Source organism: Myripristis murdjan, chromosome 23 (assembly GCF_902150065.1).
Source record: "Myripristis murdjan chromosome 23, fMyrMur1.1, whole genome shotgun sequence".
Lineage (NCBI taxonomy): Eukaryota > Metazoa > Chordata > Actinopteri > Holocentriformes > Holocentridae > Myripristis > Myripristis murdjan.
The window spans coordinates 26,548,884-26,576,512 of NC_044002.1; the positions used below are offsets into that span (position 1 = coordinate 26,548,884).

A 27,629-nucleotide genomic window follows, 5' to 3' on the forward strand; every position below is an offset into this window, starting at 1 on the left:
GCAAGTTAGAATGTAATCTCAACTCATTGTTTAAATTAAAAGGATGCAACAAGTCAGACAGCTTGGATACAGTACATTTTTTTATATTGTTGACACAATTGATCCAAACAATATAAAAAGTCTGATTTTCCCTCAGCCTTTCCCAGTGTGAAGAGTGCCAGAGGATTCAAAGACCTCTGTAGATGAAGCTGCTCAGTGGGTTTGATGTAAAGGGCGGCTGCTCTGAGTGTTACGTCCACTCTGTATATGTGACATGGTGCTGACAGGAGGACAGCACACATCCTGTCATGGAAAGCTTGTTGTCATGAATGAGCCGCTGTGTTTGTGTCAAGGTGTCGGCTCGGCTATGGATGTGTGTGAGGAGAGAGAGGAGGGGCTCCCTGCCTCTGAAAGCTCTCTGTCTGGGGAACATGACAGCCAGACCAAAGCTAAGAGGTGAGATGAGGATCTCTGACTGTCCATGACTGTTCTCCATGTCAGAGCTCAGCAGGCAAATCAGCGCAGCAGCATTATTCACAGGAAAAGCTCTGTGTGTGTGTGTTGAAGCCCAGTCCAGCAGGAGAGACCAGAGCCCCCTGAACCTGAACCTGAACCTAAACCTGAACCTGGACCTGAACCTAAACCCAGCTGTGTGTCCATGAGGAGTGACTGGTCTATGGAACAAAGAATACTGCTCAAAGATGGACAGCACTCTACTGGTCCAAGGTGATATCATTTTCACAGTCATGAGATATAAAATGAGTTTGACTCTTCATCCTCTGTTGAGTTTCCTCTTTCAAAACATTACATCCAATAATCAGAGCAACATTTTCATCTTAAGTTTCTGCCAGCAGTTATCATGACACAGCACAACACCCTTAATGGTGTGTGTGTGTGTGTGTGTGTGTGTGTGTGTGTGTGTGTGTGTGTGTGTGTGTGTGTGTGTGTGTGTGTGTGTGTGTGTGTGTGTGTGTGTGTCTGTGTGTGTGTGTGTGTGTCCTCCACAGAGTCCAGCAGCAGAGCTCAGAGGTTCCCAGTGGTCAGTCTGCACAGGAGCATCAAACAGACCTGGCCTCCACATTTATGGTGTGTAAATGTCCAACCTTTAACTTCAGCTGCTCACTAATTTTAGAAGAACCATTCTGCTCATAGCAGCCAAAATGTGAGGACTTTCAATCTGTGCAAGCTGGATTTTTTTGTTTTTTGTTTCATGTCTGATTTTGTGTCCAGAGTTTAGAACTGAAGTTTTAGTCGTATGTTTTTCTGTTGCAGCTGCTGGAGGAGAACATCGTCACCTTTGTGAAGAACGAGCTGAAAAACATCCAGAGGTCTCTGAGGCCAGATTACCCAGAATGCTCAGAGAGGCAGAGGGAGGATGAGGAGGTGTTGAACGGTGAGCAGAGGAGGAGCAGCAGAGAGGCTTTTCTGCAGATCACACTTCACTTCCTGAGGAGAATGAAGCAGGAGGAGCTGGCTGAGCGTCTGCAGAGCAGTAAGAGAATTTTAACACCTTCAACAGGATGGAGAGGAGGAATGATGGGAAAATGGAAGTATTTTCATTTCTAAACTTGGCTGCAAATCCAGACTTTTCTGAAATGAATTTCTCTGTTTGTTTGTTTGTTTGTTCATTCAGAAACTCTCTCTGCTCTTTGCCAACGTGAACTCAGATCAAAGCTGAAGAAGAAGTGTGAGTGTGTGTTTGAGGGGATTGCTAAAGCAGGAAACCCAACACTTCTGAATCAGATCTACACAGAGCTGTACATCACAGAGGGAGGGAGTGGAGAGCTCAATGAGGAACATGAGGTCAGATGGATTGAAACAGCATCCAGGAAACCAAACACACCAGAGACAACAATCAGATGTGAGGACATCTTTAAACCTTCACCTGGAAGAGATGGACCAATCAGGACAGTGATGACAAAGGGAGTGGCTGGCATTGGGAAAACAGTCTTAACACAGAAGTTCACTCTGGACTGGGCTGAACACAAAGCCAACCAGCATGTCCACTTCACATTTCCATTGACTTTCAGAGAGCTGAATCTGCTGAGAGGGAAAAAGTTCAGCTTGGTGGAACTTGTTCATCACTTCTTCACTGAGACCAAAGAAGCAGGAATCAGCAGGTTTGAGCAGTTCCAGGTTGTGTTGATCTTTGACGGTCTGGATGAGTGTCGACTTCCTATGGACTTCAACAACAACCAGATCCTGACTGATGTTACAGAGTCCACCTCAGTGGACGTTCTGCTGACAAACCTCATCAAGGGGAACCTGCTTCCCTCTGCTCGCCTCTGGATAACCACACGACCCGCAGCGGCCAATCAGATCCCTCCTGAGTGCGTTGGCATGGTGACAGAGGTGAGAGGCTTCACTGACCCACAGAAGGAGGAATACTTCAGGAAGAGATTGAGAGATGAGGAGCAGGCCAGCAGAATCATCTCCCACATCAAGACGTCCCGAAGCCTCCACATCATGTGCCACATCCCAGTCTTCTGCTGGATCACTGCTGCAGTTCTGGAGGACGTGTTGAAAACCAGTGAGGGAGGAGACCTGCCCAAGACCCTGACTGAGATGTACATCCACTTCCTGCTGGTTCAGTCCAAAGTGCAGAACATCAAGTATCATGGGAGAGCTGAGACAGATTCACTCTCGACTCCAGAGACCAGGGAGATGATCCTGTCTCTGGGAAAACTGGCTTTTGAGCAGCTGGAGAAAGGCAACCTGATCTTCTATGAAGCAGACCTGGCAGAGTGTGGCATTGATATCAGAGCTGCCTCAGTGTACTCAGGAGTGTTCACACAGATCTTTAAAGAGGAGCGTGGGCTGTACCAGGACAAGGTTTTCTGCTTCGTCCATCTGAGCCTTCAGGAGTTTCTGGCTGCTCTTTATGTCTTTGTGACATTCATCAACTCTGGAGTCAATCTGATGTCACAAAAAGCAACCCCTTGTTGGTTTGCTTGGTTTGCTCTTTTCATCATGAAATCTGAAAAACCCCTCCTCCAGAGGGCTGTGGACAAGGCCTTACAGAGTCCAAATGGACACCTGGACTTGTTCCTGCGCTTCCTCCTGGGACTTTCACTGCAGACCAATCAGACTCTCCTACGAGGCCTGATGACACAGAAAGGAAGTAGCTCCCAGACCAATCCGGAAACAGTCCAGTACATCAAGGAGAAGATCAGGAAGAGTCCCTCTCCAGAGAGAAGCATCAACCTGTTCCACTGTCTGAATGAGCTGAATGACCATTCTCTAGTGGAGGTGATCCAACAGTACCTGAGATCAGGACGTCTCTCCACAGACAAACTGTCCCCTGCTCAGTGGTCAGCTCTGGGCTTCATCTTACTGTCATCAGAGGAAGATCTGGACATGTTTGACCTGAAGAAATACTCTGCTTCAGAGGAGGTTCTTCTGAGGCTGCTGCCAGTGGTCAAAGCCTCCAGGAAATCTGTGTAGGTTCATTTAGAACTGGATATATTCAATACTTTAACTTTGGTGAACTATAGGTGAATTTTCTTACATGACAAAAAAAAAAAAAATTATATTGTCAGATTTACCTTCTTCACTAATTCCTCCTCAGGCTGAGTGTGTGTAATCTGTCAGAGAGAAGCTTTGCAGCTCTGGCCTCAGTTCTCAGCTCCCAGTCCTCTAGTCTGAGAGAGCTGGACCTGAGTAACAACGATCTGCATGATTCAGGAGTGAAGCTGCTCTCTGCTGGACTGGAGAGTCCACACTGCAGACTGGAGGCTCTCAGGTCAGGATTTCACAATCTGCTCAACACATTAAGATTTTGGGCTCTAGTTTCGCAGACCTGGCGAGGCGGGGGCGCAGCGCAGCTGCGCTGCGCCAACTGGGTGTGTCCAAGTGGATTTTGCAGGTTTGGCACGCCGTGCGCCTTGGCGCATCTACTGCGCCGTTCCTCCTACCGGCGCAAGGGAGGAGAGAAGGCGTGGTGTGGGTTTGACACAGCCGATTCACTTTAAACCAATCAAATGAGCCCCTGTCCTCGCCTTTAAAATGCGCTGCGCGAAGGCGTAGTGGTAGTCTACACATTTGACATGGATGAAGAGAGCAGCCGCATCACACACGCACTGAGGCCAGTCTTGGATGCTGCAATGTTGCTGGAGCTACCTGCCATCCATCTGTCCACCCATCCATCTAACCACCCATCCATCCATGCATCTATCCTTAAATTCGTCTTCCTGAGTCCCCTGTCTTTCCATTACCTACCTGCCTTGCATCTCTTTTTTTTCCAGCTCTGTCACCGTCTGTTAAAGTTATTGAATTTTACGAGCAAATATAAATTTTACTGTGAAGCCCCCATTTTTAATGAATGTTTTTACCTCAAAGGATAATCCTCGCCATATTCATATAAATAGCCTACATGTTTGTTTTGCAACTTTCGACTCAATCACTTACTGATGCAACAACACACTAGAGATTAAAACAAAATCCGGTTCATGAAAGCTTTTACATTTGCTGTTCTAAACGCCCAGTGTCTGGCAAGGAACCGATGCATTTTACATTTTCGATATGTGTGGAATCAGGGTTTCCGTTAGAAAAAATTGGCACAGGACAACGTGACCGGCAGGTTTTCAATTTACCGGACAAATGTTTGAAATTCCGGTCAAATATTATCAGAATTTACTGAGCTTAAAATTATATGCAGGCTATATAAGAATGATATCAAGTCATGTCAATTTATAGCGTAATCTTTTTATTGAAAAGCAGGCTGTATCAAATTAAATTAGTGCCGTCAATTGACTCACGTGCGTAACGTCTAAAATTAATAAATAAATATTGCACAAGCCTGTGCTCTTTTAACATGAACGTTGCATACAATTGCAACTACAATTTGCAAACAAAAAAACTGGCTCATATCATTTTAATAACGCGGCGTGCTGCCAACTTGAAATCAAATAGATGCAATAAAAACTTAATTCATCAGCTGAATTAAAATCAAAAGTCTCAAGTGTCTCTCCGCAACTTGCAATGCGCATCAGTCTTGTGACCTTGTTCTCCCCTAGGCGACTTCGCTGCTGTTTTGATCCAGTTCTGCAGAAAAAAAACCCTCTCTCTCCCTCTGGTACACCGGAGACAGGGATCACGCAGTCTATTTTTTTTTTTAAATTATAAATAAAATTACGTGGAAATTGACTGTTTTAATAAAATTAAAATTGTGAATATTTTCACCGGACATTTAAAAATTACCGAACTTTGGCAGATTTTACCAGTCATAGTCCGGTGATTACCGGATAACAAAAACCCAGAGTGGAATATTTAAATATATATGGAAGAAAAACTGTGTAGTTAACAGGGGCAGAGCCAGACACCATGACTGGAAAAAAGACATTGCGGTACTGGACACAATGTTTGACTGACAGGTGATCAGGTTGGGTTTCCATTACGCTGCCAAACGGTGCCAATCTCCTTTGATCTGACATCAGATGTGACGGGACAGTCGATATGGAGATATGTTTATGTGCTGACTAAGATAGTAGCATTGAATAGTGGTTTCTGTGGGTATTTATTGCATTGTTACTGTGCCTGACATTCTGGAAACCTGCCTGTGAGGTTGTGGTGACGTGTGCGCACTGCCCGCCTGTCAGCCAAACTTCCACTGCGCCAGCCACGCTGCGCCTTGCGCCGAAAGTAGACGTGGTTTCAGGAGGCGAGCTTTTGGCGCACCTCGGCGAAGCCTTTTGGCACGAAACTGTCACTGCGCCAAGCTGAATCTGTCAACACCTCCCCCTGCTGCGCCGCCACTCCCATCTCGGCGAACCTCCGCCTGCGAAACTTGGAAACCGTTCGCCTCGCGCGTTGCGCTGGTCGAAACTTGCGCGGGGTGCGCCTCACTGCGCCACCCCGCGCTGCGCCGGGAAACTAGAGCCCTATATCTTAAAACATGATTCCAGTGAATTGGCTATCCAAACCATTTCCTGTTTCCCAGGAAAGATATTAACTGAAAAACAGGGAAAAAAACATTTTTTCAACATGTAGAATATATTTGAACAGGCCTATATTTAAAAAAAAAAATATGTAAGCCCACAGTTGACTTGTTTAAAACGAGTGCAACGTTGTGTGTGTGCACTGGTGGAACACACTGAAAGCTTCTTGCAGTTAAATACAATAATGTGATGTTTTCGACAGTAGGCCTACATTTCTGATCTTGTGGGCTTGCCCACAAGATCAACCCTGCCTGCTGAGTTTGTGTGGAAATACCTAAAAAAAAAAAATAATAAATTAAACAAAGAGAATTCAAAGTGTGTGTTCTGTGAATGAGTGATCAAATATTTTCAGAGGTTCAGAGGGTGACTCAATACTGATCCATGTCTGCAAACTACAAACACTGTTTTTGTGCTAATAGAAAAAATATTCAGTGAACACCTGGAAGACTGAATGATAAAAATTTCTTCAAAGACATCGCTAAGAAACACTCCACAATGCAAATCAAACTACATAGGAACTGAATGTGGGACATTTTTAACCAGTGTGTGCGTGTGTGCGTGTGTGTGTGTGTGTGTGTGTGTGTGTGTGTGTGTGTGTGTGTGAGCAGCCTGTCGGGCTGTCAGCTCACACAGGAAGGCTGTGCTTCTCTGGCCTCAGCTCTGAGCTCCAACCCCTCCCATCTGAGAGAGCTGGACCTGAGCTACAATCATCCAGGAGACTCAGGAGTGAAGCTGCTCTCTGCTGGACTGGAGGATCCAACCTGGAGACTGGAGGATCTCAGGTATGGAGAGACACACACAATGTCTTCTAGAGGCCTGAGGAATATTGTTTCATGTTGAAAGGTGGATATGAGTGACGTGGTCTGCTAAATCCTTCATAGGGAAGCTTATTTACTGCCTATGTTTCCATCCTCAAAGAGAATCTGCTGCTCTCACTCTGTTTCTTCCTCCAGGGTGGACCATGGTGGAGAGCAGAGGTTGAAACCAGGCCTGAGGAAGTGTAAGCAGCAAACATTCAGCTGCTTAGATGGTGCAGCTGCAGCTTCTGCTGTTTGTTCTCAGCTGCTTTTAATGTTGAACCAAAAATCATTTTGTTGCTGCATGAGAACATTAGTTCTTAATTGACTTTTACCAACAGATAATAAAGACAACGGAGTGTTAGATAAAAATCTGCTGGTGTTTTGTCTTGTTCTCTCCATCAGATTACTGTGAACTCAAACTGGACACAAACACAGCAAACAGAAACCTAATCCTGTCTGAGGACAACAGGAAGGTGACATCAGTGAGAGAAGAACAGCAGCCATATCCTGATCACCCAGAGAGGTTTGACTACTGGCAACAGATCCTGTGTAGAGATGGTCTGACTGGTCGCTGCTACTGGGAGGTTGGGAGAAGAGGATTGGTTAATATTGCAGTGACTTACAGAGGAATCAGCAGGACAGGAGGCAGAGCTGACAGCAGGCTTGGAGGGAACAAAAACTCCTGGAGTCTGATCTGCTATGATGGAAGTTTCTTTGTCAGCCACAACAACATCAAAACAGACATCCCTGCCCCCTCCTCCTGTAACAGAGTGGCAGTGTATCTGGACTGGCCTGCTGGCTCTCTGTCCTTCTACAGCGTCTCCTCTGACACACTGATCCACCTCCACACCTTCACCTCCACATTCACTGAGCCTGTGTACCCGGGATTTGGGGTTTGGTTTGACTGCTCAGTGTCTCTGTGTCAGATGGAGTGAGAGTCGCCTCCTGTGTGGAGAAACACTTCTAACATCACACACACACACACACACACACATACACACCTCCTACCCCGTATTGATAAATATTTTGTCTTGTTCGTCGGTCTCAACTACTTTGAAATGGCCTAAAAGTGTTTGGCCTTTGCTTCTCCAGTGTGTGTTGCGGATGAGTACATCCTCACTCACAAAGATACAACGCCTCGTTCTTTTCCAGAGCGCAATTTTCCTGTTGCTAAACCTCCGGTGGTGTCGTTCAAGACGAATTTGGATGGAGAGGTGAAGCTTGGTAGTAAGGATCGTGTGGGGCCTAAAGAAAAACCCGTTTGCTTTTAACTGTAAAAAGCATGGTCACACCATAAATAACTGTTTTGCCCTGAACAAACAGAACAAAGCCAGTTAATCTGGTGAAAACTGAACCTTTGTCCAGCCAGCCCATTTTATCCAAGCCTGATGATGTGTACTTTTCTTTTATCATGAAAGGCTGTGTTTCTCTAACAGATGAGGGTCCCAAAGTTCCTGTCACCATCTTGAGGGACACTGCAGCCTCACAGTCAGTCATCCTGTAGCGTGTATTGCCACTATCGGAGACGTCTTTTGTCAACTCTGACATTTTGGTGCGAGGGTTTGGTATGCAGTTTGTGGGGGTATCTTTGCATGCTATCCACCTTGACTCAGATTTGGTTAAGGGCGGGTAGTTGTAGGAGTTCGTTCACAGTTCCCCATAGAAGCTGTATCTTTCATCCTTGGCAACGATTTGGCTGGAGGTAAAGTGCCTTTGAATCCCTTTGTGGTTCCTTTGTAGTCAAGGAGAAAGTCAGTGACCGAGACTACATTGGCACCATTCCAGAACGCAGGCAACAAAGTAGACTGTCATATTAACATGCTGAAGCCGTACCTGGAGAGGGCCGCTTGTTTTCCCTCTACTGTCAGAGCAGAGGTCAAGGCTGCTGCGGCGCTGTCCAGTGCTGAAACCACTGATCAGGGCCGCTCGGTCGTGGCGCTGTCCAGTGCTGAAACCACTTATCAGGGCCGCTCGGTCGTGGCGCTGTCCAGTGCTGAAACCACTGATCAGGGCCGCTCGGTCGTGGCGCTGTCCAGTGCTGAAACCACTTATCAGGGCTTCTCGGTCGTGGCGATGTCCAGTGCTGATTCTAGTGAGCCTCCGGTTGCGTCAGCGTTGCCTGATGAGCTTGCTGAAGATGTTGCTCCATCCAGTGCTGTTGTACACGGACGGCTAAAAACCTCTGAAATGTTGTCGAAACTTGGCATTTGTTTCTGCATGTTACCAGTTTAAAAAGATAATTGTAATAAAATTAATGTTCAAATTAATGTTCAAGACAAAGTTAGTTAAGATTAAAACATTAATCATTAAAATGGTTTAAAAAGCAATTTCATTTAATATTAACAGATGCCACAGCATAAATAAGTTAAACAAGTACAAATTCATTGTTATAAATATTTTTTGTTTGTTTTGGAAGTTAATTAGAGAAAGATGAAGTGGTGTGTGAGTGTATGAAGTCATTCATTGGGTTAGGGAGTTTGGGTCATGGGGATGAAAAAAGCAAATGGTAAAAACCAAACAAAACAAAACAAAACAAAACAAAAAAAAAAACATATAGCACAGGTTAATAATTGTAGGAATTATGCATGACTGATATTTTTTAATTAACATTTAAAAAATGTCACTGCTACAGTAATTGAGTTACCAGTAGGTGGAGCGCTAACACTGCCTCTGCTGTTCAGACTTTGCTGTTTTACAAAATCAATATGTGGAGATGACTGAACAAGACAGTGTGTGTGGGATGTGTGTGTCTGTGTGTGTGTGTGTGTGTGTGTGTGTGTGTGTGTGTGTTCAGCATTAGCAGAATATTGTTTTAGAAATCTATAGTCGCGCTGTTGTGCAGTTTTTTCTGCTATCTGCTGTAATCTGGAATTCTTGGTGATGATAATCTCATCAGTCCAAGCCTCTCCTCTGCGGTCCGGAGGTGGGAATGTGACGGAGACACTGAGCGGACTTTGATGTGACTTTGGACTTGGCTTCTGTCTGTTTCAGCTGAAATGTGCTGATGGAATAGTTTTGGCTCAGCGGTACAGAAACTCTGCTGTGTTGATCGTTGATGATGAAGTGGCTCTGAAAGTGACGTGTAATGTGAAGTGAAATAATAGTGAAATAATTTAACCCTTATATGGTATTCGTTTTTTTGTTACACAGGGAGTCCTGCTGGGTCTGGTGGACCCGTTGCATTTTGGGGCTTTTAATTCAACATAATCAAACCTTTTTTTGTTAAAATACTCAGCAGATCTTTACTTCATCCCAATTGCAAGTAATATAAACAATACATATGTTAAATTTCTTCCCTTTACCTTTGTAAAATAACATTTATGAATAGAAATAACACTCGTTTTTTTATTAAAATGCAACAAAATAAGAAAATCTATCATAAAACAGGCATAACTAGAAAATAATCAGCAAATGTACAAATGAAGGCAGTTTTTTTTTCATAACTAGTGTTTTTATTTGAATTTCATTAGAAATGTAACTCAACATTTACACATAAAATCTGTCTGAACAACACATTAGCCCAATTGAACACAGCCATTTCATACCAGACTATGCCATACAATAGGTGCAGAGTTTCACTGTGTGTGTATTGCAAATGTACTTCTTGCACTGGGTGCATGTATAGTGTTTTTCTGTCCATCTTGGGTCCACACACCTCACAGCGCTTCTTTGTGTTGCTGCCCACAATCTAGAATAATGAAAAGATAAAGATCTTTACTAACACTCGTCACATTGGCAGCTATGCAGGGCGGTTCATTTCTTGAAAACGAAGACCATTCAATTCTGCCATTTCTTGACATCCATATGTTGTCATTTTGAAGTTGCTCACCACTGGCCCTGGGGCTGGCTGCTGGCCTGCTGCTCCTGAGGTACGCTTGCGTTTGGGAGGCGGCTGACGGGCTGATCCTGGCCTCTCACGGGTTGGTCCTGGGCCTGGTTGCTCGTGGGCTGGTCCTGGGCCTGGTTGCTCGTGGGCTGGTCCTGGGCCTGGTTGGTTGTGGGCTGGTCCTGGCTGCTCACATCGTCCTGGTTTGCTGAAGGGCTGGTCCAGAGGCTCTTTTACGCTTCTGAGTTGGCTGATACTCATACTCCTCTTCAAACTCAGTGTCAGACTCAGAATTTTCAGAAATGTGATCCTCACATTCTGAAACCTCTTCCTTTGCATCATCATCAGAACCCTTTCTCTCTCTCCATGAACAGTTGTAAGGCAGTCTGAACAGAAAATCGCTTTGCCATCTTGATCAGTTGTGGTATGGCACCACACTGACAGAGCTATCTATAGCGTCAGGTTCCCGAGATTGGTTCCCACAAGACAGAGGGTGAAATGTGTGGGAATGTGGGTGCAGTTAGTGTTGGGTACTTCAATTTTCTAACAATGCTGCAACCTTGTGCGGGAACAGGTACACCCACAGTGTGCACCTGTTCCCGCACTCTCTCTCTCTCTCTCTCTCCCACACAATACACACACACACACACACACACACAGAGAGAGAGAGGAGGAAGGGAACATGAGGGTGCACAGGATCTATGATTTACACACTTTCACTAGGTCCGGGTACAGTGGACCGGAAGACCCTGTATGTAATATAAATGTGTAGAGGGGGTATGCAGGGGGGGTAATTGAAATTTTTTTTCTGATTCATGTTCCTCACAGAAAATTACCCAAGGCCAATAAATATTAGTTTGAAAAAATAATTATTAGTATCATTTTTCTTAAGCTAAAAACTGAAAACGGGTCCCACAGACCCGAATACCTTATAAGGGATATACATACAATAATATATACATAATAATATGGCGCTGCCTCACACACATTTTGGGCTCCATTATTATTTCAACAATGCGGCTTCAGCTCAGCAGCTCAGCGTCTGCGCCGCCACTTCCCCCCGTCTCCAAAATGCTCCTCCACGTGGGAATGGGACCCGCTGCACATTTTGCTCTGACTGGATTTGTGTAGTGGCTCACGCGCTTGGGGGGCTGCGTGTTTATGTTGATGTTTGTACATTTGTTGTTGTTCTATTATGGGATGTCTGCTAGAATGCTCTCTGCAGCAGCTTTATGTTTCTGTTCATGTCTGGATGAATTTTAGGTTTTGTGCTGCAACTGACGGAGGCTGAACACACCGGAACGTCATGTTTTCTTATTATTTCATGTTTCTGAATAATCCCATGAGAGACGGGTCATATCAGCATCCACACACAAAATAAAATGCTCTTTCTTTCTTTCTTTCTTTCTTTCTTTCTTTCTTTCTTTCAAGAAAGAATTTCAACTAAAATCAGAGATACTGAAATACATTTTTGTCGAGCATCAGATTTTTCATGTCATTATTTTTTGTACATATCTTTCAAATTAAGAAATGTAGAATGAATAAAAATAAAATTAAAACCAATCAAAGGAAACGTTTAGGTGGAAATGTCTAGGGAAAAAAACAACAGGATGGATGAGAAGTGATTGCTGACTGAAGAATTGTGCACAGCTGTTTGACACAGTTTCACATCGCAGATTCACACTCATGCCAGTCATTTTCTGCCATTTGTCAACCAAGGTTTTCCTTCTGTGTGACGCAGAGAGTTCCGGCTCTTTCTGAGAGATCTGTGTTCACTGTTTTGAAAAAGGCTGTGAAAACTGTGTGAAACCAGTGAAGAAGAGTTCACGCACTTTGCAAGAAAAGACCTCTGCTGTGTTGAGAAGGTGATGATGAAGATCCAGAGGATCCAAGTTTAATAAACATCGAGATCAAACCTGTAATACAAATAAATAGAAACTGAGAGAAGTTCCTTTTCTGTGCAGCGGGTGGCGGTAAAGCTCTGTCACCGACAGACAGCGCCTCCCGCTGAGGAACTGAAAGTAAAACCAGACATTTGTCCTGTGACTCCGCCATCAGCGTCTCCGGTAAGACTTCAGATTCTCCATTTTGCTGTAAACTATTAGACTGTAGCCTAAAAAAGAAGCTGTGAGTCTCCTGTGTCGGTGACAGGTGTGTGTGTGTGTGTGTGTGTGTGTGTGTGTGTGTGTGTGTGTGTGTGTGTGTGTGTGTGTGTGTGTGTGTGTATGTGTGTGTGTGTGTGAACAGGAAGTGGAGTGTTGAATCGGAGCTGTGTGAACCTGAGTGTGAACACGAGTGCAGTCAGACTGGCGTTTTGCTGCTGTGAAGCCGCTGGACTCAGCAAGTCACTGCAGGTCAGGACAAGTCCGTCATCCTGTTGGACTGAAGGCTCACTGACGAGCCGCTTCATCTGCTCGCTGCTCATTAGTGTGTTGCTTCAGCCGAGCAAACACACTCCCACTCTTCTGGGCTTCTCACTTGATTTGGGCCGTTTATTGAATTCTTCCGCCTAAAAGCTGCTCTCTGACACTTTTGAACCGTGTAAAGTCTCGACACCGTTCACACCTGAAAGCGTTCAGCTTATTCCGAAACAGGGCGCTTGTTTATTTCTGCATTTTATGGTAAAATGTTTGATGTCGCTCTCATGTTTCCGGACTTTAAGACAAAATGAAGAAGTGACTGCAGCGCTCTCACTTCCTCCTCACTCACACTTTTCTTCTTACGAAGGGAAGAGAGGAGAGGAAGTGAGGAGAGAGAGAGAAAAGGAGAAGTGAGGGGAATCGGGATAGGCGACTCCTAAAATCAACACCAACAGCCAATCACAAACCTGTAAAATGGCTGGCATATTCAAAATTGCAGGTTAAAAAAGTGTGTGTGTTAAAACTGATGCACACTGACTGTAGTTTGTTATGGACTTTATTAGGATATTAGGGCTTTTTGGTTTGTAATAACAGTTTATGTTCTTTTGTAGAGAGGAAACAAGGTGGGCAATATCCCATTAATGTTTAAAATAAGAGAAGTGTTTGAATTTGTCCTGTATTGAATGTTAAACATATAGTTTGTTTATTTTATATGGCTGGGGATTATAACAATGCAGGAGACGTGAATGGATTAAAATAAAAATCACTGCAAAATCAATAGTTTTAAGGTAAAATAATGAGAATGATGACATGGTGCTGACAGGAAGACAGCACACATCCTGTCATGGAAAGCTTGTTGTCATGAATGAGCCGCTGTGTTTGTGTCAAGGTGTCGGCTCGGCTATGGATGTGTGTGAGGAGAGAGAGGAGGGGCTCCCTGCCTCTGAAAGCACTCTATCTGGGGAACATGACAGCCACACCAAAGCTAAGAGGTGAGATGAGGATCTCTGACTGTCCATGACTGTTCTCCATCTCAGAGCTCAGCAGGCAAATCAGCACAGCAGCATTATTCACAGGAAAAGCTCTGTGTGTGTTGTGTTGAAGCCCAGTCCAGCAGGAGAGACCAGACCCCCCTGAACCTGAGCCTGAACCTGAACCTGAACCTGAACCCAGCTGTGTGTCCATGAGGAGTGACGGGTCAATGGTTGATCCTATTTACTTCAAAGATGGACGCCTCTCTGCTGATAAAAGGTAATTTAAAAAAGAAAAAGGTGACGAAGAACAGATGGAGTTGTTAGTATCGTCTTCACAGTCCTTAGATAAGGACACAGAGACCTTCAGTGTGTTCCTCATGTTTCTGTCTTGGTGTAGGCCGTGCAATATCTGCTGCAGTGAATGGATAATAGGGTAATGTGCAGTATTAGTGTGGGAGCCTGCAGTATTTTCAGTGTATACTGGTGTGTATCGATATGTGTGTGTGTGACGGGGCCAGCTGCTCAAAAGATTTAATCTGGATGAAAGTGATCTGGATTTGGGAATCCCATTCTTTGCTCTCCAGGATCACATAATCCATTTTACTTTAATACTTTTTCAAAACAACATTGGATTAGATTACTCTGATCCAGATACAGATTTTTTCAGGATTACTCAAACCAGATAAAAAGGCTCAAAATGGGACTAAGTATTACAATATAAGCTATATGAAGAATAACAGGTAGAATAGCACAGGGTCACTCTGAGTTTTATTTGAAAAGACAGAGAAAACAATAAAAAACAAAATTAAAAATCTTTCTTTTTATTTTTCTTTTAAACAGTCATGCGACCCACAAAAAAAAAAAAAACAATTAAACAAATAAGCTATATGTTATTCACAGATTTGTTTTTAATTTGTACACGTGTTCTAAATGATAAAATGTCAGATAGAAACTAAAAGGACATTCAGAATTCTTCATTTGCGTAATTGGAGATGCAGTTATTCAAAATTGCTGTTGACTGTGTCACTTTGATTATAAGTTAGAAATGAAAAAAATTAATAATATTTGTTTGATACTGAGCATTTGGGGGGGGGGGGGGGGGGGGGGGGGATTATTTTACTAATTATTTTATGTTCACTATTTTTTTTTTCACTTTACTGTCCTGACAGATTTAATAGGTAGCCTACTGTCTGCTTTATCTAATTTATCATTGTAATGGTTTCACAAATCAACTGCAAATGAAAAATGTATGTGTATATATATACACTACATGACACAAATGTTGTATTATTGGACCAATTTAATTTAGTTTTATTATATTTTGCCCCTGAAATCCACACTGAATCCACCCTTCCCCTGGGATCAGTATAATCCAGCTTTTTTGGATCAATTGTATCCCAGTCCTACCTAAAAGTTTGGAACAACACAAACTGAAGGTTTGATCTGGATCAAAACCAAAATTGGGTCACATGGTCTAATCCAACTACAGGATCCCTTTTTTCTTGGGAACAACCCATTTTCAAGATTTGATCCAATCCAGATCACTTTTATCCAGATTAAATGTTTTGACCAGCTGACCACTGTATGTTAACTGTGGTTTGATTGTACATGTACAGGGACACATTGTGTGTGTATGGAGAGGCTGTATGCTGCTATGTTAACTGTGTTCTCTCAAAAGACAAATTTCTGTCAAGAGAGACAATAAAGTCTGATCTCATCTGATCCTGATCCAGCAGGAGAGACCAGACCCCCCCTGAACCCAGCTGTGTGTCCATGAGGAGTGACCGCTCTATAGATCGATTTATAAATTTCAAAGATGGACAGCACTCTACTCCAAGGTCCAAGGTGATATCATTTTCACAGTCATGAGATCTAAAATGAGTTTGAATCTTCATCCTCTGTTGAGTTTCCTCTTTCAAAACATCACATCCAACAATCAGAGCAACATTTTCATCTTGAGTTTCTGCCAGCAGTTATCATGACACAGCACAACGCCCTTAATGTTGTGTGTGTGTGTGTGTGTGTGTGTGTGTGTGTGTGTGTGTGTGTGTGTGTGTGTGTGTCCTCCACAGAGTCCACCAGCAGAGCTCAGAGGTTCCCAGTGCTCAGTCTGCCCAGGAGCATCAAACAGACCTGGCCTCCATATTTATGGTGTGTAAATGTCCAGCCTTTAACTTCAGCTGCTCTCTAATTTTAGAAGAACCATTCTGCTCATAGCAGCTAAAATGTGAGGACTTTCGGTCTGTGCAAGCTGGATTTTTTTGTTTTTTGTTTCATGTCTGATTTTGTGTCCACGGATTAGAAAATAAATTGGAGTCACAATTTTTTTTTTGTTTCAGCTGAAGAAGGAGCTGGCTGAGCGTCCGCAGAGCAGTAAGAGAATTTTAACACCTTCAACAGGATGGAGAGGAGGAATGATGGGAAAATGGAAATGTTTTCATTTCAAAATTCGGCTGCAAATCCAGACATTTCTGAAATGAATTTCTCTGTTTTTTGTTTGTTTGTTCATTCAGAAACTGACACTGCTCTTTGCCAACATGGACTCAAATCTAAGCTGAAGAAGAAGTGTGAGTGTGTGTTTGAGGGGATTGCTAAAGCAGGAAACCCAACACTTCTGAATCAGATCTACACAGAGCTGTACATCACAGAGGGAGGGAGTGGAGAGCTCAATGAGGAACATGAGGTCAGATGGATTGAAACAGCATCCAGGAAACCAGACACACCAGAAACAACAATCAGATGTGAGGACATCTTTAAACCTTTACCTGGAAGAGATGGACCAATCAGGACAGTGATGACAAAGGGAGTGGCTGGCATTGGGAAAACAGTCTTAACACAGAAGTTCACTCTGGACTGGGCTGAACACAAAGCCAACCAGCATGTCCACTTCACATTTCCATTGACTTTCAGAGAGCTGAATCTGCTGAGAGGGAAAAAGTTGAGCTTGGTGGAACTTCTTCATCACTTCTTCACTGAGACCAAAGAAGCAGGAATCAGCAGGTTTGAGCAGTTCCAGGTTGTGTTGATCTTTGACGGTCTGGATGAGTGTCGACTTCCTCTGGACTTCAACAACAACCAGATCCTGACTGATGTTACAGAGTCCACCTCAGTGGACGTTCTGCTGACAAACCTCATCAAGGGGAACCTGCTTCCCTCTGCTCGCCTCTGGATAACCACACGACCCGCAGCGGCCAATCAGATCCCTCCTGAGTGTGTTGACATGGTGACAGAGGTGAGAGGCTTCACTGACCCACAGAAGGAGGAATACTTCAGGAAGAGATTCAGAGATGAGAAGAAGGCCAGCAGAATCATCTCCCACATCAAGACGTCACGAAGCCTCCACATCATGTGCCACATCCCAGTCTTCTGCTGGATCACTGCTACAGTTCTGGAGGACGTGTTGAAAACCAGTGAGGGAGGAGACCTGCCCAAGACCCTGACTGAGATGTACATCCACTTCCTGCTGGTTCAGTCCAAAGTGCAGAATGTCAAGCATTTTGGGCATTATGAGACCAGGGAGATGATCCTGTCTCTGGGGAAACTGGCTTTTGAGCAGCTGGAGAAAGGCAATCTGATCTTCTATGAAGCAGACCTGGCAGAGTGTGGCATTGATATCAGAGCAGCCTCGGTGTACTCAGGAGTGTTCACAGAGATCTTTAAAGAGGAGCGTGGGCTTTACCAGGACAAGGTTTTCTGCTTCGTCCATCTGAGCCTTCAGGAGTTTCTGGCTGCTCTTTATGTCTTTCTGACATTCATCAACTCTGGAGACAATCTGCTGATACAAAAATCAACCTCCTGGTGGTCTGCAGTTTACTATGAGAAATCGGAACTACATCTCCTCCAGAGTGCTGTGAACAAGGCCTTACAGAGTCCAAATGGACACCTGGACTTGTTCCTGCGCTTCCTCCTGGGTCTTTCACTGCAGACCAATCAGACTCTCCTACCAGGCCTGATTGGACAGACAGGAAGTAGCTCTCGGACTAATCAGGGAACAGTCCTTTTCATTAAAGAGAAGATCAGGGAGAGTCCCTCTCCAGAGAGAAGCATCAACCTGTTCCACTGTCTGAATGAGCTGAATGACCATTCTCTAGTGGAGGAGATCCAACAGTACCTGAGATCAGGACGTCTCTCCACAGTCAAACTGTCCCCTGCTCAGTGGTCAGCTCTGGTCTTCATCTTATTGTCATCAGAAGAAGATCTGGACGTGTTTGACCTGAAGAAATACTCTGCTTCAGAGGAGGCTTTTCTGAGGCTGCTGCCAGTGGTCAAAGCTTCCAAGAAATCTGTGTGGGTTTATCGAGAACTAGATATATTCAATACATAAGGTGAATTTTATTACTCCAGAAAAAAGTTTACAATGTCAAATTTACCTTGTTCTTCACTAATTTCTTCTCAGGCTGATTGGCTGTAATCTCTCAGAGAGAAGCTGTACAGCTCTGGCCTCAGTTCTCAGCTCCCAGTCCTCTAGTCTGAGAGAGCTGGACCTGAGTAACAACCAGCTGCAGGATTCAGGAGTGAAGCTGCTCTCTGCTGGACTGGAGAGTCCACACTGCAGACTGGAGGCTCTCAGGTCAGACCCATTTGTTCCCCCCTCCCTCTCACAAAAGTTGTACACATTTCTCCAAACTGAAGTCCTGGCTCTCAGTGACTCTCAGTCAGTTTTCCTGACTGTGCAAAGAATAAACCTGAAAGTAACATCAGGATTGCAGAGCCAGTATCCCTTGCCCCTCTTATTTTGAGGAGATGAAATTATTTCTAAAACCAACTCATAAAAAAGTGACTTTATCCTCTCTCTCTCTCTCTCTCTCTCTCTCTCTCTCTCTCTCTCTCTCTCTCTCTCTCACACACACACACACCTTCTCATTCATTGTTTTTTCTTTATTTTTTCTTCATTTTTACTACTTTCTACATCGTAGATACATACTGAAGACATCAAATATATCAAGCAAGATATATGGAATTATTTAGAAAAGAAAAAAATGTTAAATGACTCTAAATATGTTTTATATTTTAGTTTCCTCAAAGTAGACACCCTTTGCTTTGTTGACAGCGCTGCAAACCGTTGGCCTTCTCTCAATGAGCTTCATGAGGTAGTCACCTGAAATGGTTTTCACTTCACAGGTGTGCCTTGTCAGGGTTCATTTGTGGAATTTCTTGCCTTCTTAATGGGGTTGGGACCATCGGTTGTGTTGTGCAGAAGTCATGTTGGTACACAGCTGACAGCCCTATTGGACAACTGTTAAAATTCATATTGTGGCAAGAACCAATCAGCTAAGTAAAGAGAAACGACAGTCCGTCATTACTTTAAGACCTGAAGGTCAGTCAGTCTGGAAAATTGCAAAAACTTTAAATGTGTCCCCAAGTGCACTCGCAAAAACCCAGATAAATGCCACACAGAGTTCTAATGGTAGACACATCTCTACATCAACTGTGCAGAGGAGACTGCGCCAATCAGGCCTTTATGGTCAAATAGCTCCTAAGAAACCACTACTAAGGAAAAGCAACAAGCAGAAGAGATTTGTTTGGGACAAGAAACACAAGGAATGGACATTAGACCAGTGGAAATCTGTGCTTTGGTCTGATGAGTCCAAATTTGAGATCTTTGGTTCCACCCGTCGTGTCTTTGTGCGACGCAGAAAAGGTGAACGGATGGATTCCACATGCCTGGTTCCCACTGTGAAGCATGGAGGAGGAGGTGTGATGGTGTGGGGGTGTTTTGCTGGTGACACTGTTGGGGATTTATGAACCAGCATGGCTACCACAGCATCCTGCAGCCCCATGGCATCCCATCCGGTTTGTCCTTAGTTGGACCATCATTTATTTTTCAACAGGACAGTGACCCCAAACACACCTCCAGGCTGTGTAAGGGCTATTTGACTAAGAAGGAGAGTCATGGGGTGCTGCGCCAGGTGACCTGGCCTCCACAGTCACCTGACCTAAATCTAATCGAGATGGTTTGTGATGAGATGGACCACAGAGTGAAGGCAAAAGGGCCAACAAGTGCTCAGCATCTCTGGGAACTCCATCAAGACTATTGGAAACCATTTCAGGTGACTACCTCATGAAGCTTATCGAGAGAATGCCAAGAGTGTGCAAAGCAGTAATCAAAGCAAAGGGTGGCTATTTTGAAGAATCTAAAATATAAAACATGTTTTGAGTTATTTCACACTTTTTTTTTTTTTACTACATGATTCCATATGTGTTCATTCATAGTTTTGATGCCTTCAGTGAGAATCTATAGTCATGAAATCATTAAATGAGAAGGTGTGTCCAAACCTTTGACTGGTAATGTGTGTGTATATCTATCTATCTATCTATCTATCTATCTATATATATACACACACACATACACATACACACACACACACACACACACACAAACACACATACACACACACACACACACACACACACACACACACACACACACATATACACTACTCACAAAAAGTTAGAGATATTCGGCTTTCGGGTGAAATTTCAGGATGAACCTAAAATGCATTCTAACCTTTACAGGTGAACTTAATGTGACCTTCTGTAAACTTTTGAATGCACATGTCCAACTGTTCAGTGTTTCAGTACTTTTTGCACAAGTTGCTGTTCTCTAACAAGGAGTTGAATGGCAAAATTCACATCAGGTGTTTGATGCTCCAGCTCATCAAGGTCGTATCATTAGGGAACGGCTGCTGGAGACTGGGGTACCTCAGATGGAGTGGCCTGCACTTTCTCCAGACCTGAATCCCATAGAAAACCTATGGGATCAGCTGAGTCGCCGTGTAGAGGCTCGGAGCTCTGTACCCCAGAACCTCAATGTCCTGAGGGCCGCCCTTCAAGAAGAGTGGGATGCCATGCCTCAGCAGACAATAAGTCGACTTGTGAACAGCATGAGACGTCGTTGTCAAGCTGTAATTGATGCTCAAGGGCACATGACAAGTTATTAAAACACTGACATTTTTTGTTGTGGTATATCCACCACTGTTGTTGGCTTTTGTTTCAAGAAATTGTTTGAGATGAGGAAATCACCAGTGCATGCTTCTACTTAAATGCCCTACTTTCATGATATAATATCACTGTAGCGTGAACTTTTTATATTTTCCATAAATTTCACCCCAAAGCCAAATATCCCTAACTTTTTGTGAGTAGTGTATATATGTGTGTGTATATTCAAATTCAAATGCAAATGCCTTTCACTGAGTTAGGTATCCAGGCTGCCTTACAGTACAATATGCGTCAAACTGTAAGAACAAAAGCTATTTTCATTTCTACTATTGTGCTGATTACCCCAAAGTTTTGCACTAAAACCCACTCATAAAATTCTGCCTCCGTGTGAACATCATCCAAGGTTGTTCGATACACTGTTGAGTAATAGAAATTCACTACAGATAACATAACCAGACATGTCAGACTCCTATAACTTTAAAATTTCCGGATATTATTATTTTTCCACATATTTTCAGTTTGTACAGGATTCCCATGGCCTTAATACAAGAGCGAGTATGTGTAGCCTAAAGCAAGCCAATCTCTCATTCCTATATATGGGGGTGGAGGAATGGAACACAATCCCAAATGAAATAAAATCTGCTCATATTTTGAACACTTTCAAAAAACAGCTGAAGATCTGGCTGCTTAACAGGTTATTATGACAAAATATCCATCTCCAGGTATTAAGGTTGGGTTTCTGAACCACTGGGTTTTATGCATTTATATTCCTTTCACACTGTTTTTTTTTTATGTACTTATTTATTTGTGTGTATTATTTGTGTGTATTTTATGTACTTATTTATTTGTGTGTATTAGGGTAAACATGAGTTTTCAGTTTTAGTTTCTTGTTTATACCTATTATTGACTGACTCCATGCCATGAATTTATAGGGCTGCAATGCAAATAAGTCTTGAGACTTTTTTGCGTTATCCTGACTAATTTTACTGTATTGTATGCTCATCTGTGTGCTATATTTTTTAATTAGTAAAATGACATCAATCAATCAAACAAAACAGCCACACTTGAATTACAGTTTAGCGCCATCGAGAAGTCCATAACAGAAGTAGGCTGAGATATGTTCAGTTGAATCACTTTGGCTGTTTAGCTTGAAAAATAAATTAATGAACTCACCGACTGAAATGAGCTGCTGTGCTGACATCTGCACTCATCAGCTGCACCCGTCTCCCTGCCCAAAGCCAGGTAAGTCCCATGACCCATAGCTTCACCTCAGGCCATGGTTAGCTGTGTCTGGCCTATGGGCACTTGATGGGCCATCAGCACCAGGAATCTTCCCCCAACAGGCCCCACTGAGGCGCCATCAATGACTTGAAGTGACAATGGAAACACAACTGGCCTTGGCAGCGCCCAAGAAACCCTGACAACTATGACGTTTTCTTCTCTTTTGATGTCCATCCAGGCTGAGTGGCTGTAATCTGTCAGAGAGAAGCTGTGCAGCTATGGCCTCAGTTTTCAGCTCCCAGTCCTCTAGTCTGAGAGAGCTGGACCTGAGTAACAACCAGCTGCAGGATTCAGGAGTGAAGCGTCTCTCTGCTGTACTGGAGAGTCCACATTGTAGACTGGAGGCTCTCAGGTCAGACCCATTTATGTTATGACCCATTGTAATCTTCAAAACTACAATTGTGTCATTACCCTTCTTGTTTTGAGAAGATGAAATTATTGCTCAATCCCGCTTATTTTGAAAGTGGCTCTACCCATTTTATATATTTACAACTCAAATTCAAATGCTTTTCATTGGATTATGTATCCAAGCCACCTCTCAGTACAATGTGTGCCTATATTTTCAGCATGAGGGACGCAGTGAGAATCAAACCAGTGTCCCTGGTATTGTTAGTGCTGCATTGAGCTCAGTGAGCTACAGCAGCATGCAGAGCTCACTGTCAGCTTGCTTTTAGATAAGGCTGTCATGAAGAAAGATTATTACAAGTATTAGTAGCAGAACACCAGTGTCCAAGAAACAGACAACTATGACATTTTCTTCTGTTTTAATGTTCATCCAGGCTGAATGTGTGTGATCTGTCAGAGAGAAGCTGTACAGTTCTGGCCTCAGTTCTCAGCTCCCAGTCCTCTAGTCTGAGAGAGCTGGACCTGAGTAACAACCAGCTGCAGGATTCAGGAGTGAAGCGTCTCTCTGCTGGACTGGAGAGTCCACACTGTAGACTGGAGGCTCTAAGGTCAGGATTCCTCAACCCACTCAACACATGACCAGTTAAATCCTGCTTTACATGCAGCTTCATGCCACTGAACAGAATCCTGACCTTTGTAATTCTTCTGCTCATGTGATTCTCAAACCAGCTGTCACACTAACATTCACCAGGGTGGTGGGGTGGCAGTGGGTGTATTCAACTTTTCTTAGATTGTGGAGGCTTCACTGGACTACCAAAGACTCTCACATTAAAGAGACACTGACAAAAATTGCAGATTTTGAAGTTTTATTGTCCAACCACAGCCATGGTTTCTGTAGTGCAAACAAGTCATAATCCAAAATTAATAATTCATCGTAATACTAGTCACCTAATCAAACAATTACCAGCTGAACTGAACTGCAGTTAATAACTAACATGGCAGGGTGGTTGGAAGGAGAGCAGAGACATCTGCAGCGCAGAGTTTGGGCCTTAGATAGTGGCTCGCAGCTTAGCTCACCTGTCTGCAGTTGGGCATCAAGTAGGTGAATGATTGGGTAGAACTGTAGTGAGTATTCTGTCCACCTTTGGCCACCATTTATACAGCATGAGAGAATTCACAACAGGGTGTGATTAACTTTTGACAAATATCCAACATATGGAACCAGCAGATCTTGACACAGTGCTGATAGTGCTGGTGGAGATTTGACCCCAACTGAGAGCTTTCTAGTATTAAATGTTTTCTTCTGCTTGTTGCCTCTGTTGTTGAAGATTCTGTCAAAACCAGCTGGGAAGTCTCAAAGTGAACCAAATGAAAACACAAACCACATCATGTGGTCAGATGTTTGTATTTGTGAAGGTTACAGTTTTTGTTCATATTCAAACAAATTACCCCAATGAATTTCAGATTTAATTGCTAATGAGAAACTGTGTGTCCATGAGCAGGCTGTCAGGCTGTCTGGTCACACAGGAAGGCTGTGCTTCTCTGGCCTCAGCTCTGAGCTCCAACCCCTCCCATCTGAGAGAGCTGGACCTGAGCTACAATCATCCAGGAGACTCAGGAGTGAAGCTGCTCTCTGCTGGACTGGAGGATCCAACCTGGAGACTGGAGGCTCTCAGGTATGGAGAGACACACACAATGTCTTCTAGAGGCCTGAGGAATATTGTTTCATGTTGAATGGTGGATATGAGTGACGTGCTCTGCTAAATCCTTCATAGGGAAGGTTATTTACTGCCCATGTTTCCATCCTCAAAGAGAATCTGCTGCTCTCACTCTGTTTCTTCCTCCAGGGTGGACCATGGTGGAGAGCAGAGGTTGAAACCAGGCCTGAGGAAGTGTAAGTGTGGATTTAGTTTAATTCCTGAACACAAAGCAGCAAACATTCAGCTGTTTAGATGGTGCAGCTGCAGCTTCTGCTGTTTGTTCTCAGCTGCTTTTAATGTTGATCCAAAAATCATTTAGTTGCTGCATGAGAACATGAGTTTGTAGTTGATTTGTTTCACATTATGTCCAAGCAAAGTTAAGATGCATGAACCATTTTGTGAATTAAGATTACACAAATAATAATAAAACAGAATTCCTTCTACCTCTGTAATAAAATGTATACATCATAAATCTTTTTTTCATGTAAATCTCTGGCATCATCAAAGTTTTAACAAATTCATTTTTAAACTTTTAATAATCCAACAGATAATGAAGACAACAGGTGTGTTAGATAAAAATCTGCTGGTGTTTTGTGTCTTGTTCTCTCCATCAGATTCCTGTGAAGTCAAACTGGACACAAACACAGCAAACAGAAACCTCGTCCTGTCTGAGGACAACAGGAAGGTGACAGCAGTGAGAGAGGAGCAGCCATATCCTGATCACCCAGAGAGGTTTGACTACTGGTGGCAGATCCTGTGTAAAGATGGTCTGACTGGTCGCTGTTACTGGGAGGTCAAGTGGAAAGGACGGGTTCATATCACAGTGACTTACAGAGGAATCAGCAGGAGAGGAGGCGGTGATCACAGCTGGTTTGGAGGGAACAAAAACTCCTGGTGTCTGATCTGTTCTGATGGAAGTTTCTCTGTCTGGCACAGCAACATCAAGATAGCCCTGCCTGCCCCCTCCTCCTCTCACAGAGTGGCAGTGTATCTGGACTGGCCTTCTGGCTCTCTGTCCTTCTACAGCGTCTCCTCTGACACACTGATCCACCTCCACACCTTCACCTCCACATTCACTCAGCCTCTGTACCCGGGCTTTGGGGTTTGGTCACATGACTCCTCAGTGTCTCTGTGTCAGACGGAGTGAGAGTCGCCTCCTTTGTGGAGAAACATTTCTAACATCACACAAGCACAAGAATATGGACATTTTTGTAATAATGATGATGATAGTAATAATAATAATAATAATAATAGGGTTAGTATTTTAATTGCTGGGATATGATCTGTTCCATGTCAGTTAATGCTAGTCTAGGCAGTAACTCTACATTTTTTAACTTTCAGTGGATTTATATTGTGATATATCATATTGTGTGTAGAGCCTGTGGTTCCCGTCACCATGGCAACAGCTATAAACATTCAGCAGACACTGGCAGAGGAGTTTGATTGACCTGACATAGAACTGACATGCAGAAACATGTTGTGTTTTTCACAATAAAATGAATCAAAGAATTGTGACCATCAGCTTGTGGCTCCTTATTTATATGAATATTAAAAAAAAAAAAAAAAAAGTGCTAGTTTTGGGAGGAGTGCAGTCTCATCTCTCATCTAACGTCTCCTAATCAGCCTTCACACCCTCTCATAGAGGGGCGGGGGGAGCAGAAGGGGCGTGGCCTCTTGTTGGGAACAGAAACGAAACTGAAGCCGCTGCTGGCATCTGAACCAATGACAGCAGATGAAAGACAGCGTGCAGAGCGGAGCGGCAGGCGGACGGACTTTCAGCTCCACCAGCTGAGGATGAGGATGAAGATGAAGGCACAGCAGCTTCACGTTGCCGTGGCGCTGATGGTAGCGGTTGGCATGGTAACGAGCGCCGCTGATGCAGCTCTTACTACACCTGTACGGCCGAGGACAACTACTACCGAATGGCTGAAGACAACTACTACCAAATGGCCGAGGACAACTACTACCGAATGGCCGAGGACAACAGGTAGGCCACACACACACGCACGCACGCACGCACGCACGCACACACACACACACACACACACACACACACACAATTCAGCACCAAAAGTTAAGGCTACAAAATGTGTTTTATAGATCGAAGTGTAAGTTCGAAAAAAAAAAAAAAAAACAACTTATGAAATCACATATTTACAGTGAAAGTAGTTTTTTTCTGCATCTGTGGGATTCAGTCAGAATCAGCAGGAATCAGCAGGATCTCCTTTTAAAATGAAGCAACATGAAATGCAAGCGGCTTTTCTTTGTTTGTGTCTGTTTCTCTTCTTCTCTGTTTCACTTCCCCGTCTTCAGGCTCTGCAGGGTGCAATTTAAAGGGGAAGATGTTCACCCTGTCAAGGGACGGCGGGGGAGTCACTCTCTACCCTCCCTCCTTCTCCCCGCCCCCCCTCTTCCCCCGTGGACGCCACGACCCCCACCACCGCTCCCACCACCACTCCCAGCTCCTCCTCCTCCACACCCGCCTGGACGACAGCGTCTCCCTCCCGCGGTCAGTCTGGAGGCTTCAGATTACTGCATTTTTATTTTATTTTATTTTTTTATTTCTGGACGTCACCAACATGGATTTAGACTCTTAGATCACCTTTCCAAGTCAACTAGAAGATAAATTAGATAGATAGATAGATAGATAGATAGATAGATAGATAGATAGATAGATAGATAGATAGATAGATTTACTTTATTGATCCCAAACTGGGAAATTCTTATGTTTAAATTATAGTCATTTCAATTTTTTTGTGGTTAAATATCTCATTATAATATTTAGATAAGATAAGATAAGATAAGATAAGATAAGATAGGTACTTTATTGATCCCCTCAGGGAAATTCTCTGTGTCACCTAGCTCATAGTACACACAATACATATACCATACATATACCATGGATAAAGGACAAACAATACATACACTATATAAAAAAAAAAAATAAAAAAAAAAGTCAAATTACCCAACATGCAACTTTTACCAGCCAAGTTGAATCTCATCCACTGAGCCTGTAGATGACATTTTGATCCTAAAGGTTCATAGGAAACAAACTCTGCTGGCTCCAAGAACTTTCCAGTAGGTCAGGGGTGTCAAACTCGTGCCATGGAGGGCCAAGAGGCTGCAGGTTTTCATTCCAACCAACAACTCCACCAGGTGATTTCACTGATTAGTCCCGCCTCTCTGTTTCGAGGTAGGGTGATCAGTGAAATCACCTGGTGGAGTTGTTGGTTGGAATGAAAACCTGCAGCCTCTTGGCCCTCCATGGCACGAGTTTGACACCCCTGCAGTAGGTGAATGTGCCTGGAGGTTTCATTTTGCTGTGTGATCATGAACCCTTCCCTCCCCGTGTTAACACTGACCCCTGCAGGTGTGTCCGTGTGTCTGCATGTCTTCGCCGAGTTGAGCGACTACCAGCGTGTCTTCGCCCTCAGTCCGTCCAGCCGTTCTCACCTGGAGCTGAGCGGTGGGCGGAGCTACGTCTTGGCG

General features: G+C 43.7%; 1 protein-coding gene across 1 annotated transcript in view; it reads left to right on the forward strand.

The window, feature by feature from the left end:
- The window catches only part of LOC115355190 (protein NLRC3-like), a 54,101-nt gene that overhangs the window by 11,999 nt on the left and 14,473 nt on the right, over positions 1–27,629 (forward strand). Inside the window, exons 4-7 of the mRNA XM_030045897.1 lie at positions 18,272–18,445; positions 23,943–24,116; positions 24,288–24,334; positions 24,755–25,070. Coding sequence (XP_029901757.1) covers positions 18,272–18,445; positions 23,943–24,116; positions 24,288–24,334; positions 24,755–25,070 — 711 coding nt within the window. The remainder of the gene's footprint in view (positions 1–18,271; positions 18,446–23,942; positions 24,117–24,287; positions 24,335–24,754; positions 25,071–27,629) is intronic.